The 17,143-nt window shown below is 35.1% G+C and overlaps 1 protein-coding gene and 1 pseudogene across 1 annotated transcript; both read right to left on the bottom strand.

Annotated features, from left to right (window-relative positions):
- Positions 1–11,223: 11,223 nt before the first annotated feature.
- On the bottom strand, positions 11,224–12,452 carry LOC113710723 (GDSL esterase/lipase At5g03980-like; annotated as a pseudogene).
- Positions 12,453–15,704: 3,252 nt separating this feature from the next.
- LOC140014701 (acetylajmalan esterase-like) lies at positions 15,705–16,166 on the bottom strand. Its single transcript, XM_072065798.1, has one exon. The coding sequence runs from the start codon at positions 16,164–16,166 to the stop codon at positions 15,705–15,707; it is 462 nt and encodes a 153-aa protein (XP_071921899.1).
- Between the last annotated feature and the right edge of the window lie 977 nt (positions 16,167–17,143).

The following is a 17,143-nucleotide window of genomic DNA, read 5'->3' as shown; positions in this document are numbered from 1 at the left end:
AATGCTGAGTGATTTTCAGGACTAGCAAACGGCACCCTTAAATAAGGATATACCATGACATTTCCTAAAAGCTATTTATTTGCAAAACTGAAAATTACAATTACAAAAAGGAAAAAGAACTTTAAAATGTTCAGAGTTTCTGATGACTTTTAAGCTTATTTCTTTATTTTTTTGTCGCTCCAAGGAAATCCCTTAAATTTTCTCTATCTAGAAAGTGAAATAATTGATGTCAATTTTCAGTTTCTATTTTTGGCAGGACATTCATTTCAGCCATAAAATTAGCTGCATCAATTATCGAGTTATAGCCTCGTAAGTGATAATTTCATTCATTTCTTTGCATTATTTTTTGTGTTCTTCGTTAACGAATAATAATGCACCCTGCGAACTCCAAAACTCCAATTGGAAGTTGATAAGTAACACGAATGACGAAAATGTGGGAAAACAAGTAGCTAAAGTCTAATGATATAATTTTCACATTCCAAGGATTACTAATTACCATTTTCCATTTCTAAAGTCAGACGTAGCATCTTTCACAATTGTTAAGGCGCTTTTCTCCCATGTTTTTGCTACTTCTTTCCTAATATTAATGGACATTTTCCAAAACTCTTGCTTGCTGTAAGAGTCATATGTACATGGATCTAGGTTATACCAGGACACACAAGTCCAATCCAATATAAGGGTACAAATTCAAGGATTTCTGCTCAAAGTACAGGGCACATTTGTGAATTACTTCTCCTTTCCTCAATTATAGCTTCAAATTTTTGAAGAGAATCATAAATTGCCTTCCATTTTCCAGAATGTTTTGTTCATTGAATCATAGTGTTCAGTTACAAAGATATGATGTTTTGACAAAACCTTAAAACTGATGCTGCTGTTTTCCTTTTTCTTGTGTTATTAGGCACGCGCGTTTAAGATTTACTACTGATTTTTTTGTTTGGCTTTATTGGACCTCATTAAACTAGTAATTTAGTCCACGCATAAAACTATGATAAGTAAGCATGTTTTAATAGGGTAAATTTTATATATACTAATGATGTATATATTATCACTGTTAGATTCATGACACATATATAAAAATTAGATTTCAAATTCAAATTTTATATAGTTGTCATTCATTCAAAACTGACAGTATATACACTATCAGTGTAGGAAGGATTAATCCGTTTTAATATATTTATGAGATAATGGAGTTGACATGGATGTTAGCTCACATCCTTCGAGGTAAGTTGCTTAATGTGCCCTCTATGTTTAAAAAATGCATTTTATTAGATTTGTTGCTTCAAAAGCTTTTTGAAAATCCATCATTAATAGGTGTACTTTGTGTTTCTTAGCTATATGAAGATAATGTTGGTCGTATATGAAAGTTTCTGAAATGCAATTGCAATTGTACACTTATGTAAGCTCTTGATTCCCAACTTATTATGATATGATCTCTATGCCTAGCGGGGGATTAGTTAGGAACGTTTGGCCTACTTTACTTGATGAACAGTCACAATTAGATATTCAGGTTGTGAATAAAAAGTTAAGAAAGACTAAAACTTATGAATGATATGAACGTTTGATAAATCTAAATATGGCTTCTTCTTTTTTTTTTTTTTTATCAATCTAAATGAGACTTTGATGCATGATTTGATTTGTTGACCACATATTTTGAATTCTGACTATGGCTTGATACAAGTCTAATATTTCATGAAATGCATTATCTATACTAACATGTCCAAACTGATAAAGGAGTAGATGAACTACTTATTGAACAAAATGTTGTTTATACCTCGTTGTCAGTAATTTAATAAGTCTGAAAATTTTCTTGAAAGACTTTGGTGTCAAGATAGGAAGAACATGCTGCATTTATGATGGCCAGCCCTTAAAGTTGGTACGATTTGATCCTAGTTGCAGCAAACCATATATGATTTTACTCCCAAAGCCATAAATATCACCAAAAAAATCAGTAGCGTACAATCTAAACTGAAGCTTAAATATTACACATATTGCACAAGCTGAATTTTGATCTTTTTCAGTGCCACAAGAGCATCTCGAATATTGCTTCTCTCAGCCGGAGACTTCTTCGTGCAATTTAGAGCCAATTTCATGATGGAAGAAATGCACTCCAGCTTCTCAAGATAGTGACGATCAGTTGTGCTTACCAAATTGGCATCTACAATACGAGCTAATGTATTAGCCATAGAATCCACAACCCAACTCCTGAGGCTCAAAGTCTCACCAAACATCTCATTGTTGGGGTTCATTCTTGTAAACACTTCCATCATCATGATTCCAAAACTATAAACATCGCATTTGGGGGATACTATTCCTTCGGATCCATACTCTACAAGAATGGCAAGTACTTTTCACCATATGTTATTTAAAGTAAATGAGCTTTTGAAATTCTGGAATTTCAAAAAATTGTGTTGGGGGGGGGGGACCAGAACAGAAATCATACCTGGTGCAAGATAGCAAAATGTGGCTAGTGTTTTGGTGTATACAATGCTTTCCTCTGGAGCCAACAGCTTTGCAAGGCCGAAATCGCTTACATGGGCAACCATATCTTCATCTAGCAGGACATTACTAGGCTTCAAATCACAGTGCACTACTGGTGTTGCACACTCGTAGTGGAGATACTGCAGTGCAGAAGCAACATCCACCAAGATGTCCAATCTCTTGATAATATCTAGAGATGAGTCACTGGAATACAACCACTTCTCAAGATTTCCATTAGGCATGAATTCAAGAACCAATGCTTTGAAGTCAGGGTTAGAGCAGCTGCTAATGACTTTTGTGAGGTTTCGATGGCGAAGATTGCGCAATGCTTCACATTCTGCTCCAAAACTCATCAATGCTCCTTCTGATTGTAAATCAAACACCTTAACAGCCACAACCCTCCCATCATCAAGGGTACCTTTGTAAACAGATCCAAAGCTTCCTTTTCCCAAAAAGTTCCTTTCATCGTAATTATCGGTTGCCTGTGAAAGTTTGTAGAAGGAAATTCTTTCTTGTGTAAACATATCTGCTTCTATGGGACTTTTACCTTTCCTTCGATATCTTAGGTAAACAAATCCCAGGGACATGGCACCTAAAACTGCTATCACCCCTGCTGTAGTAAAAATGATTACAAACTTCTTTTTGTTTCCCGATGTTTTAGCTGAAAAACTTACACATGGTGGGACGTGTAAACCTTGGAGCTCCACAAAGTGCTTTATTTGAATTAAAGGATTCACTAGTGAAGTTTGCAAAAGGGCCATTCGGAGGAATTTCGCCACTTAAATTGTTAAAAGAGACATTGAAGCTTGTAAGATACTTAAGATTCTCAAGTGATTTTGGAATGGAACCAGAGAAAAAGTTATGTGATAGATCCACAGTTTCCAAACTTAAGATACTACCAATTGACTTCGGTATTGAACCTTCCAGTTGGTTGTGTGCCAAAGAAAGATGATCCAGGCTCTGCATATCTCCTATTGTGCTTGGTATGCCACCTGATAAGTTATTCAGTGATAAAATCAAGCTTGTTGCAGCCTTCAAGTTCTGCATTTCTAGAGGTAGAGAGCCAGTTAGTGAATTTGAGGAAAGATCGAGCAACAAGAGATCTGTAAGGTTCCACAAAGTTCTAGGAATACTAGACTTCAATCTGTTGGAATTTAGGTAAAGATATCTCAGAGAAGTAACATTTTCTAAGCAACCTGGGACTGCTCCTGAAATTTGATTTTGGCCCAGAATTACTGCACCCAACTTTGTGAAAGTACAGAAGTAATCCAGGCTGACTTGGTTTAGTTTGTTCATGTAAAGAACTATCGCTTGAAGATTTTGCAGACGTTGTATTGTAATGGGCAACGGTCCAGTCAACTGATTAACGTACAGGCTTAAGATAAACAAACTGCTCAAATTTCCAATTCCATCAGGAACTTTTCCCTGGAGATTGCACCTGTATGCATAAAGTCTTTCAAGGGAGCTAGAAAGGTTCCCAACTGATTCCGGAAGAATGCCATTCAGTGGATTGCCATTCACAGCTAATGTTCTCAGATTCTTGGAATTTGCCAAGGAAGAGATGAAGCTAGTCTCTGGATGCGAAAAGTCAGTGACTAACTTATTGCTTCCTAGATCCAGCACTTGGAGGTGTCTTAGGTTACCGAGGGAAATGGGAATATGGCCTGTGAAGAAGTTGTCAGACACGGTTACAAGAAGAAGTTTAGAAGAATTTGTAATTGACTCGGGTAGGTCTCCAACAATGTGGTTAGAGTTGAGATAAAGTTGTTCTAAATTTGGAAGCCCATAAAACACTGTTGATGGAAGATTTCCTGAAAGCTGATTTCCTGCGAGTGACATCAATGTTACCCTGGAGAGGTTGAAGATCTCTACTGGTATGGAACCAGTCAAGTTATTCCACCCTAAGCTGAGTGTTTCCAGATTGTATAAATTGCCGATCTCTCGCGGTATTACGCCTGCCAATAATGTAATAAGCATGTGCATGAATGACCCTTGTTCTTCGAATTAGACCGCAAGATCGTCTTAGTCAGTAATCTATGTGTAATTAGCTATTGTTGTACCTGTTAGGTGGTTATCAGCTAAGTCCAAGAATTTGAGCATGGTTGAATTTCCAAGCTCTTTTGGAATTTCACCTGCAAAATGTAAAAATTATAAACTTGAAGATCCGCGTTACATCTTTGATGGTAGTTGGAAAGGGATATATCTTTTTTGAGAGACCAAAAAAAAATAAAATGGTGTCAATGGTCTGGTCAGGAGTTCAAAATTTTAGTTTTATATTAGGGCAAATTACACTTTACCCCTATGGTTTAGTGTTGTTTTGCATAACCCCTATAGTTTCAAAAGCTATGGATAACCTCCTCTTGGTTTAAATTAAAGTATCATAGTAACGGAATTTGCATTCCATAACGGAATCAACTAAAATATCAAAAATACCCCTATATAAAGTTGAAAATTATTGATTAATCATAGAGGGGTTATACATATATTTTGAAAATATAAGGGGGTTATATGGTTATAAAGCACTAAACCATAAAGGCTTATATGATAAAACATAAAATCATATGGGGTTAGAGTATCATACATATTATGTTTATATATTTTAGTCACTTCACCCATTTCAGTTTTTAAACAAAAGATAATTTCGACATTTTCCTAGATTTCATTACGAAAATTAAATTATTTTTGTTATTTTGATACTTTACTCCAAACTATGAGGGCTATAGAGAGATTATGTGAAAATAAGCTACACCACAAGGGTAAAGTGTATTTTGCCCTTCTTATTATGGTAATAGATGCAACCAGTGAAAGCTATAACGACTATGCATGAACAAGACATGGAATCAACCATCAAACTCTCCTAGCAACTGAGGTGCAATTAACCATCTAAATTTTGAAGAAGTAGAAGGATGACAAGTCATCTAACTCTACTTGCTCCATAGACCTATAAATTAATATCTTACCTACTAATTTGTTCATGGAGAAGTATATCACCTCAAGTTTCTTCAGCTTCCCAATTTCTTTTGGTATGGTTCCACTAAACTTGTTGAACGAAAAGGATACAGCCTGAAGTTCTGAACACTGGACTAAGCTTGATGGTATTGGACCACTCAATTCATTCTTTGATAGGCGAATGACTCTTAGTCTCGGAAGATTGCCACACATATAAATTGGAAGACTTCCAGATAAGCGATTACCTCCCAACGAAATCATTTCCAGTGAAGAAATGTTGAAGATCTCTTCCGGAATGTTACCTTCAAGAGAGTTGTTTGAAAGGTATAAACTTCTCAGATCTGACATGTTAGAAATGGAAGGCGGGATTAGGCCAGTGAAACTGTTGTTTCTTAGGGACAAGTATTGAAGTTTGGGAAATGAACTACTCCACTCAGGAATTTCTCCGGTAAGATCGTTCAAACCCAAATCAAGTACTTTTAATCGGTGCAACCAAGCAAGTTCATTCGGCAATTCTCCATGGAAATTGTTCATGCTCATGTTAAGAGAAATGAGAAATGACAGGTTTCCCAACTGTGACGGTAAGATGCCGGTAAGCCCCATGTTCGAAATGTCTAAGGCAGTCACTCTACAATGATGAAAGCCACAGGTAACTCCAATCCAGTCACAAACAGAAGATGAAACAGACCAGTTTTTGGCCAAGATTTGTTGAGGGTCAACTGAAATGTGAGCTCTCAAGGCAAGAAGAGACGATTGATCAGTTGTGATGTTGTTTGATGCCATGGCTAAGCTATCTGATAGAAAGCATGACAAGAGAAGTCCAAGAAGGAAATTACAGTGAATTCTCCCCATGACTCTGTGCAATCTAAGAGCAGGGGAAGTGAAGGATACTGTCATAGTAGTAACTAGTACTAATGCCATGGCTTCAGCCCATTATTTTATTGAGATTCATTGAACTGTATTATTTGATTGAGATGACAGTTGGCAAATCATGTAATTAAATGCGTTGTAACGTAGAATTCAAATAATTCAGCAAGAGGGAGTCTGATATTTTTAGGTTTGTGTTATTAGCAATTTTACTCAAAAGGTCAATAATACGACTAATCAAAAATTAACTATTCCATCAACTCTTGTGAGTCGCACTAAATATTTCTCCATCAACTCTGATATATTTTCCCATTTGAGTTTTTCTAATAAGCGTCGACTCAATGAACATTCGTTAACACACATTAATTACACCCACGCTATCATGTGAATATACATACTAATAATTATTGTTTTCCTTTACATTTATATACTTTTTCTAATTAAGTGTACATTTTCAAAAATTTAGCACCTGAACTATATTTTAATGAGTGTTAATTAGACAAATCCCTCTTCATTTTCCCCTCTTTTTGCACACTCCTACTTTCCAGCTAAGGGGTTCTGTTCTTGATTTTTTCATCCCCGTAGGTTTTGACAACATTTTCCCCCAAGATTTCTCATAGTATCACTCAACTCCCCTGAGATTTATAAAATCTCGTTTACCTCCCTTGGATCAATATTTCGTGTAACATTTTAACCCCTTTGGATGAAATACAATAAACATAAAACTTTTGTTCCAATACTACCCTTATGTTATCTTGCTTATGAAATTTATAACAACAATGAAAAGTAAAATAAGGTTAAATTTTTATAAGGCACAAATTTCTTGACGGAAACTATTTATTTTAGTTGTATTGAAACAAAAATAAAATTTACACCTTGAAAAATTAGCACATATGAAGAGAATATTTTAGTTTTCAATACAACTTAAACTACACCATGAATTAAACATATTTTCCCAAAATATATCTTGACTTCCTTAATTGTAACTTAACTATGCACGAAATTTTTTAAGGTATTAATTACTCACCAAAATCCTCCTAAGTGGTTGACCTTGATTAAATTTAATTTATCAACGTCCTTTGCTATTCCACAATAATCACAATACAAAGAAATATGGACCATTATTAGTTAGCAATTTACTTTTTAAATCTACATTTTTTGGTTTTAAAATTTTATTTTTTTTGGCTTTGTGGTTAAATAGTTATTAAGAGCAAGGGCAATGTTGTCAATTTGTGACATTTAATAGGAATATTTAGTCTTGTTAAGTTGGCAAAAGAGGTAAGTGAGATTTTAAAAACTTCAAGAGAGTTGAGTGATATTATGACAAACCTCAGTGGAGGTTTCTGAAATTATCCTTTATATATATTAGATGGCGGCTTATCTGTTGGAATAGTCATTTCCAAGCTTCAAAGACTTGTTTTCATTTTTGTGCTTTTGCTGTAAATATTGTCTTACAGTTCCCAGGACCACCTGAAAGTAACACATTTGAAAAAACAAAAATGCACGAGTCAATGTGCTGTGTCCACGATTCATTGTTAATGTGCTGTTATGCTAACAATTATCAAACTAGCTAAGTGCCGAGAGCAATAGAATCTAACTAATGTAGAATTGAAGTTATTAGGAAAACTCCCTCGACAATAACGTGGAGTAATACTTTAGTAGCCTATGAGAAGGATATTACAACTATTATATGCTAAACCATCATTTAAACTTGGGCCCTATTTGGCAAAGTGAGTTTTTGCCAAGTTTGTCTCCTACCAATTTTTTTAACAACTTTAACTACAATAATCTTAAAAAAACTTCTCAAAAATTTTAAACTACACACTTTAAAATACCCAAATATACAAAAAATTCCCTTCCTCCTTTCTTCTTCTAACTCAAACCACCACCACCTCCGCCGCTGGCCAAGACTAATCGACGACAACCTCTTCTAGTGCCGGCCACCTCTTTTTTTTTTTCTCTTCTCCTGTGCCCTCTCCTCCTCCCCTCCCCTCCTTTCTCCCCATCTCCTCCCCTCTCCCCCGCCACCTCTCTCCCCCCTTTCCCTCTCCCGCCACCCTTCCCCTCCCCCTTTGCCTGATCTGGTCACGAGACCAGATTGCAGCCAGGGAGAGGGGGAGAGAAAAAGTGAAAAAAAAAATTTGCATATACTACTGCTTGTTCGGTGGCTGGGACAGAAAGGTGGCAGGGGAGGGAGAGGGGGAAGGGGAAGCGAAGGAGAGGAGGAGTGGGAGAGGGAGAAGGAGAAGAGGGGAAGAGAAAAAGCAAAATTTGCTTGTTTCGGCGGCTGGGAGGGAAAGGGGGAGGGGGAAGAGAAAAGAAGAAGAGAGGAAAGAAAAGAAAAAAGAAAGAAAGAAAAAGAAAAGAACTTTTACAGTAAAATTTTATGCAAACACTAAAAAAACTCATTTACCAAACGAGACCTTAATTTGAAAGTAACAAAAAGCGATCCTGTTGATTTGGGATGCCTAAACAAAAGTCTTTCCTCATTTGCACCTGGTTAGGTACTGGGGTTGCATATGGATCGGATATCTTATCCGCGAGCTTAAATGTTAATCCGATCCGCAAATTACGGATAAGGAATTTTCTTATCCGAATTCATATCTGCACCTTTAGATATCCAGAATTTTTGGATCAGATATGTGGATCAATCCGTATGCGAAATCTTTTCTTTATATTCTTTTAACAATATCAAAAAAATTCATACAAAGCATCAAAGTGATTGACAAATGAAATTTTCTATTTAAGAAATTAATGATTTCACAACAAATAGAATCTAAGTCAAAATTATAGGCTGTGAGCTGCAAATCAATTGTGTGTGCAAGAAAGCATAAAAACTAAGAATTTTGTGCAACATCCGAAGCCATCTCACATATTTTAATTAATAAATACTACAATCCAACTAATGTTTTAAAAGGCAAAGATGTAGGATGGGGCGTTTAGTCTCCGAGTTATGCCCCACGAATTTTTATCTTTTAAATATATAAAAATGTGATATATGTCATAAAAAAAATTCTTTGGATTAGAATCATTCTAGTTACTGCTATCTTAAGAAACAAAAGAGTGTTCTTTCTGAAGTCACTTGTCATAGAAGCTCTAAACCAGACAACAATTATTAAACGAAGATGCCCTGTACCAACTGCTTTGCCCATACACCATCGGGATCATACATGTGACTAATTAAAGCATGTCACTGGTATCAACTACCTTAACAGAACTGTTCTATTTAGTCTCCATATTTGAAAGTTCTTCCTATAAGTCTTCATCTTTCATTGTCAACCCAACTTAGTCAAAGACGTTTTTAAGTAGATCGAAGGTACCTGAAAAGATAATCGTAGTTTGCGCAAGGAAAATAGGGAAGTTATAGATTCCGAATTATTTTTTGGTCAGACGTCAATAATATACACATAGATCTATTCCTACTCCTACATTATGGAGAAGGGGACAAATCCAACTAGATTATAGATAGCGTCATTCGGGAGTTCACATCCACTTTTTTAATCCATTAATTTTAGTTTGGATTTTTTTTAGCGGGTGTCTAATGACACACGTTAACTCATTTAAATTTCATCCAACCTAATTTATATATACACATACTAACAATTATTAATTTTTCTTGTATTTATATAATTTTTTTAAGGAAAAAATCATCCAAAACGTCCTTTACGTTTTGTAAAATGAATTTTTTTATCCTTCACTTTTAAAATAGTAACTTTACATCCCTTACAAAATTAACTCGGTAAACTTTGGTCCCAATCTAAGTTTTCGACCACTTTTTATTATGAATCCATTACGTGACCCATACATGTTGTTTTTTCAGAGACAAAATATTAGATCTCATTTGTAATTAAATAAATGATCCGATTTCTATTTATTTTTGCCCCTCAAAAAGTAAAATATGACTCGAACCATATTCATTTTTCTTTAAAAAGTAGGATTTAACCTAATTCATATTCATTTTTTCTATTAAAAGAGTTAGATTTGACTTTTTTGTACATAAAAATTATTGCACGTGAATCATATGGTGAATTCATGCTAAAAAGACATCGAAAACTTAGGTTGAAACCAAATTTTGCGTGTAATCCGAAAATCAATGTAATCTGAAATTATAGGCTGCAAATCAATGTAATCTGCCGTCATAAGGTCAGGGGTGCATGTATACAAGAATAGTTGAAGTCAGTATCTTATCCAAGAAGTGCAAATTCCTCAATCAATTTTTCTATTTGACAATTTGAATCGTCCTACGGCCGAAAGAAACAACTAAATGCTCTGTAAGACAGAAAACAGTATGAAAAATAACTTTCCTTGATATGCAAAAAGCTTGCCACCAAGAAATTCCATTTACTGTCACATATTCTATGTCATGTGAAATAGACACACTTAAGCATGATGGATCATTCGAACAATGATTATTAGCCTGTTTTAAGAACAAATAACTACTCAATCAGACAAATTTCAGAGTTGTAGTTTTCCAATTCAAATAGCTTTGGATACACTTGTTTCTGTCGCAAAAATTCTTTGGTTCATGTACTGCATCCTACTATTGTTCATGGAACTAGCACTTATTCGCTGTCAGAACTGTACGTTGGCCATTCTTGGGTAATGTCGCCAAGTTCTTTCCACTATGTTGTGCTATGCATAAATATTTTCTTGCATATGGAAAATTTCCACACTCCATAAAAGTACTGCATATCTAGCATAAATTTATGATTACATGAATATATAAACCGAGTTGCTATTTTCTTTGTATCAGATAACAATCATATGTGATATTATTTGAAAAACAATTGATGAAACAAACAAATTTACAGGAAACAATTGAAATTAGAGCTTTCTATGCATTAATCTTCTTAGATAATGTCTCTTATTTGCACAAGAATTTGTACCAGTCCATGTCATCAACAATTGATACCTAACAAATTATTAGGCCTAGAATTCACCTCTATTAAGACTAACCAAGCACACGTGCAATAGAAAATTGTCTCCAACTTTATCCATATATCTATCTAGTATATACCACACGCACTGCATCTTTGACAACATGTCACTAATCAGAAACTCAGACATATGGCGATAAGCTTTCTGTGTCATATGAATTCCATCCCAATATATGTACTTTTCAGGCTCCCGACAAACTGGAACTCCAGGTGTTCCGCACATCCTCCGACCATCATAGTTGTAAATCCCTCCAATCCCATAACATGATTTTAATAAAGATCCTCGGTCGAATCCAAGAAACGGAGCACGAGCAAGAACTGATTCCAGAGCCCCGTAGTAATTAGCGTAGACAACAACCACGTTTGGATTATCCCTTTTCAACTTTTGCTCAAAGAATGAAGAGCCCTTTGAAGATAGTTGTTGTGGTACCTTGCAAACTCATTTACCTCTCTCAGGCATCCCATCTGATTGTATGCTTCTGGATCAGGATTCGCAAAACTAGTCAAATAAATTGGGATGCAACCAATAGGGAAATTTCCTGGAACCACAACACGAACAGCCCCGAGTCTAACAACTTCTCTTACCCCATTGATTATCGCACTTACGATGTGAGGAACATAAGTCCTGACATCTTGTATTGATTTTCCATTGAAGAAAGCATGGTTATAATCATTACCCCCGATTTCTCCCATCATTATTAAGGAACTTTGAAGTCTAGGTGCACAATCTGATGGGGAACGGCAGACGGATTTGAGATGATCTTTAAACCATTGCATCTGAGCACTGATAGGAGTATTGGAGATAGGAACTGGAATATTTCGGGCCTCGAAAAACGAGGTGTCAAGAGCTGTACTCCCCACTACAGCGAAGTCTACTCCCTGATTGAATACTCCAGTTCTTTTCAAGTAGGGATCTAGGAGAGGAAGATTAAGAGCTCTGGAGATGAAGTCGATCATGAGAAGGCCGTTTGAGCATCGACCAGTGGGTCTATGGAAGGAAGTCATTCCATATGGCAAGCGAGATGAGGGAGATACTGAAGCTAAGCCACCCTTGAGGATGATGTTTCCCGTATCTGAGATTGAATCGCCGAACTGGTAGATATGTTGGAAGGAACAAAAGGTTTCTTGAGCCGTGAAAGTGGTAGGACTGACTATGAGGAAGCTGACTAGAATGAAGAGGCAAGGCTTCAAAGTAGAATATATAGTTGCTTGTCTAGCCATTGAAGATATCGAAAAGTTTTGAGAAAACAAAGTATGAAGAAATCAGCGAGGATAATAAACTTATATAGAATGAGTTGAGAGGAGTTACATAGAGGAATAGGATTTCTCCCGACCCCTAAAGTGAAGAGGAGTTGTAGTTTTGAGGATACTGCACATATAAGGAATCAATAATCCTAGTGGAGATAGGACTGTGGGAACGAGATTTGGCAGTTTCAGTTTGTGTGCACAAATTCTACGAAAGGGATTTCTTTTTTTTTCCATTTTCATTTTTTTTAAATCTTTCTTATCTCTGCTTACTTTTCAACCTATATCTGATGTTGTTTCCAACCAATTAAAGATTAGCCTAATTGCAGTTAGAAATGTATGATTTTATTAAGAACTATAAGTATGACATCACAGCTACACCAAAAAATCTGAAGCATACTATCTCATTATAAGCTAAACTATACTAGTGGCAGTAGCAGAAGTTTGATTTTTTATAGTGCTACAAGAACATCTCGATTATTGCATCAATTCTCTAATCCTGCTCGTCATAATAATAAAACTCATACATTAGTTTTCTACAATAATTTTTATACCTTGTTTGGAGAAGTTGGGAGTGATGAATATGTTGGGGAAAAAATGAATATATAAATGTGGTAAAAGAAGAAGAAAATTTTGATTTAGTAAGAGAAGAAAAAGAGTAAATTTTTCTTGAAGATTTTATTTTCTCTGGCTCTTTGCATGGTGATGGAAAAATTGATTTAATTGATGTGGATTTTAATGGAATTGAAATATTTCTTAAAGAAAGAAACTCAAACAATGCTACAACTTGGATTCTTGGGATGGATAATATCTTTGATAGTTGTGGTAGTGGATTTTTGCAATCAGTTGATGCTATAATTTTTACAGGCCAAAAAAAAAAGTGACCTTTTGGGTTATTTGAAATAAATGGAAGATTTTGGTGGTGAAAATTTTGGCAATAATGAAAATTATAATTTTGCATTTTCGGGCACTTAGTGATTCTCATAAGAGTAATTGTGTTGACTTATAATAGTGGATGAGTTAATATAAATAAGTTCAATGATCGAGAAGAGTTAGGAACCAAATTCTATGCAAAGTATCAAGCAAAGGCTAATTTTAAGTTTGGAGTTACATATGATCTATACCACAACAAAATTTTCAATGGCAACCGTTGCTTGAGAAGGTGTTAGACCTCAATAGGAAGTTTGGTTCAAGAGAATCACTATTGACAAAATAAACCAAGTTATGAAGATTCCTAATTAATTTTTAGTTGTTTTATCATATTCAAGTTTTTAGTAGTTTTCTTGCTTAGCAACTAATATTTTATTAGGTAATTACTTGTGTGATTGTCTCTTATTTAACAAGTCTAGTAGATTATGAATAAAAGTTATAGATAGAGGACTATTTTTCATAAAAGAGAATTTGTAGAACTTATTAGACGTCATTGTGGTAAGAATTTCTTCTTGGTTCGTGGTATTAACAATAATTTGAGTTGTTTATTCTTTTCTTCTCTTCTACATATTTTGTGTGATTATTTAGTTCCAATCAATTCTATAACCTTACATGTTATATTAATTGAACTAGTTAATTTGAGTTCTACTTCTACATGACAGTTTGTCTGGTGTGAACTATGCAAAAATCTTTTCTCGGTTTACCTACTGATCGAACCAGGATTTCGATTTCGAGAGGCAATGAATAAAATAGCCAATTCTCACCACCTATAGTTTAGTTTGTTTTTGAAATAAATTTATTATTACATTAATAATTTTAAATTTATCTTTTTATGTTTTTCATGGAATATATACATCATTTTGTACTTGTTGGTGAATTTTTTTTTTTTTTTTGCTTAAAAAACTGGAAAAAGAGTAGGTAAAATATTTTAGTGTTGTTTTTGCCCCCACTAAGAATTTTTTCTGGCTCCGCCCCTGCCCATTATGCGAATGTCTGTTAATGAGTTGGCATGTACAAAGTGAGTTGCAAGTATCATCAACTACCTAGCACTAACTGGCTAGACAAAAAATATATCTCAGCTTTTACTGAGCTAGAAATTCAATATTGCACATTTTTTTTAAGTAAAACCATACCTCAAGTACGGAACTTTGAAATCACCAATTGTATTTCAATAGTATTATAAATCTACTAATAATTCTTAATAATATCTATATCGATCTTCCTTTTGTATTTAATTCTTTGTATTAGATAACAATCATATGTGACATTATTTGAAAAACAATTGATAAACAAACAAATTTACAGGAAGCAATTGAAATTAGAGCATTCTAAGCATTAATCTTCTTGGATAATGTCTCTTATTTGCACAAGAAATTGTACCAGTCCATGTCATCAACAATTGATACCAAACAAATTATTAGGTCTAGAATTCTTCTCTATTAAGACTAAACAAGCACACGTGCAATAGAAAATTGTCTCCAACTTTATCCGTATATCTATATAGTATCTACCACACGCACTGCATCTTTGACAACATGTCACTGATGAGAAACTTAGACATATGGCCAGGGACGGAGCCAGAAATTTATTTTTGGGGGGGATGAAGAGTAAAAATAGTAGTAGGGTTGGACAGACGTACCTGCTAGAGTAGCAGGGGCAAGGCGGGAGGACTACCAACTACCCTACTTGAAACCTGCCCCGCTGCCAATCCTGCTACCTCCTTCCCTTTTTATATTCTCACTCCTCCCCCGTTACCAAAAAAAAAAATCAAATATTATTCAATTTATATCATAAATGCAATTTTTAAGCATATTTTTATGTTATATGCATCGCATCATGAAAATTGTAATAGAGCTTCTCCAAATAATTTTTTTCAAATAATTTCATATCCAAACACACTGAATTAGACGAAATTTTTAAAAAAAGAAAAGAAAAGAAAAGGTAATCGAAAGTTGTAGAGCATGCTACATATAAGAGCGTTGCCAATAACCACTAGAGAATTGTACCAAGTGGTTCAGTAAAGCGACCTCACTCTCGATCGTGCTCTCAGTTACAAAGTTTCACACATTCCTTGGAGCTGCAGATACATTGTTGATTCTCGTAACACAAAATCTTCATAGTGCCATATGCGTTAACAGAAGCGAAACCAGTCATCAAACATAAGGTCAAAATCAGCACTACATACCTGACAGCCATCCTGCAATTCGTTTCCTTCTTTCCTTTCTTGCGGTCTACGGCTATATATAGGGGGTTTTCCGGCGGCTTGGGGGGGGGGCTTAAGCCCCCACCAGCCCCCCCTTAAATCCGTGGCTGCATATGGCGACAAACTTTCTGTGTCATATGAATTCCATCCCAATATATGTACTTTTCAGGCTCTCGACAAACTGGAACTCCAGGTGTTTCGCATATCCACCGACCATCATAGTTGTAAATCCCTCCAATCCCACAACATGATTTTATTAAGGATCTTTGAAGTCTAGCTGCACAATCTGATGGGGAATGGCAGACAGATTTGAGATGATCTTTAAACCATTGCATCTGAGCTCTGAGAGGAGTATTGGATATAGGAACTAGAATATTTCGGGCCTGGAAAAATGAGGTGTCGAGGCTCCCCGCTACGGCAAAGTCTACTCCCTGATTGAATACTCCAGTTATTTTCAAGTAGGGATCCAGGAGAGGAAGATTAAGAGCTCTGGAGATGAAGTCGATCATGAGAAGGCCGTTTGAGCATCGACCAATGGGTCTATGGAAGTAAGTCATTTCATATGGCAAGCGAGATGAGGGAGATACTGAAGCTAAGCCACCCTTGAGGATGATGTTTCCCGTATCTGAGATTGAATCGCCGAACTAGTAGATATGTTGGAAGGGACAAATGGTTTCTTGAGCCGTGAAAGCTGTAGGACTGACTATGAGGAAGCAGACTAGAATAAAGAGGCAAGGCTTCAAAGTAGAATACATAGTTGACTGTCTAGCCATTGAAGATATCGAAAAGTTTTGAGAAAACAAAGTATGAAGAAATCAGCGAGAATAATAAACTTATATAGAATGAGTTGAGAGAAGTTACATAGAGGAATAGGATTTCTCCCGACTCCTAAAGTGAAGAGGATTTGTAGTTTTGAGGATACTGCACATGTAAGGAATGAATATAAACAACAAAATCCTAGTGGGGATAGGACTGTGGGAACGAGATTTGGCAGTTTCAGTTTATGTGCACAAATTCTACAAAAGAGATTTCTTTTTTTTTTTTTAGCTTTTTTTTCTCTCCTTACTTTTTAACCTATATCTGATGTTGTTTCCAACCAACAAAATTTTCAAAAGGAACTATTGCTTGAGAAGGTGTTAGACCTTAATAGGAAGTTTAGATCAAAAGAATTACTATTGACAAAATAAACCGAGTTATGAAGATTCCTAATTAATTTTTAGTTGTTTTATCAGATTCAAGTTTTCAGTAGTTTTCTTGTCTAGCAACTAATATTTTATTAGGTAATTACTTGTGTGATTGTCTCTTATTTAACAAGTCTAGTAGATTATGAAAAAGAGTTATAGATAGAGGACTATTTTTCATAAAAGAGAATCTGTAGAACTTATTAGACGTCATTGTGGTAAGAATTTCTTCTTGCTTCGAGGTATTAACAATAATTTAAGTTGTTTATTCTTTTCTTCTCTTCTAAATATTTTGTGTGATTATTTAGTTCCATTCAATTCTATAACCTTACATGATATATTAATTGAATTAG

This window comes from Coffea arabica, chromosome 9e, assembly GCF_036785885.1.
Source record: "Coffea arabica cultivar ET-39 chromosome 9e, Coffea Arabica ET-39 HiFi, whole genome shotgun sequence".
Classification (NCBI taxonomy): domain Eukaryota; kingdom Viridiplantae; phylum Streptophyta; class Magnoliopsida; order Gentianales; family Rubiaceae; genus Coffea; species Coffea arabica.
The sequence above is the reverse complement of the archived record's forward strand: the minus strand, read 5'-3'. Positions and strand labels throughout refer to the sequence as shown.

Bases quoted from the DNA above. Each gene is read 5' to 3' on its own strand.
- LOC140014701 (XM_072065798.1), bottom strand. From the start codon at position 16,166: ATGACTTACTTCCATAGACCCATTGGTCGATGCTCAAACGGCCTTCTC.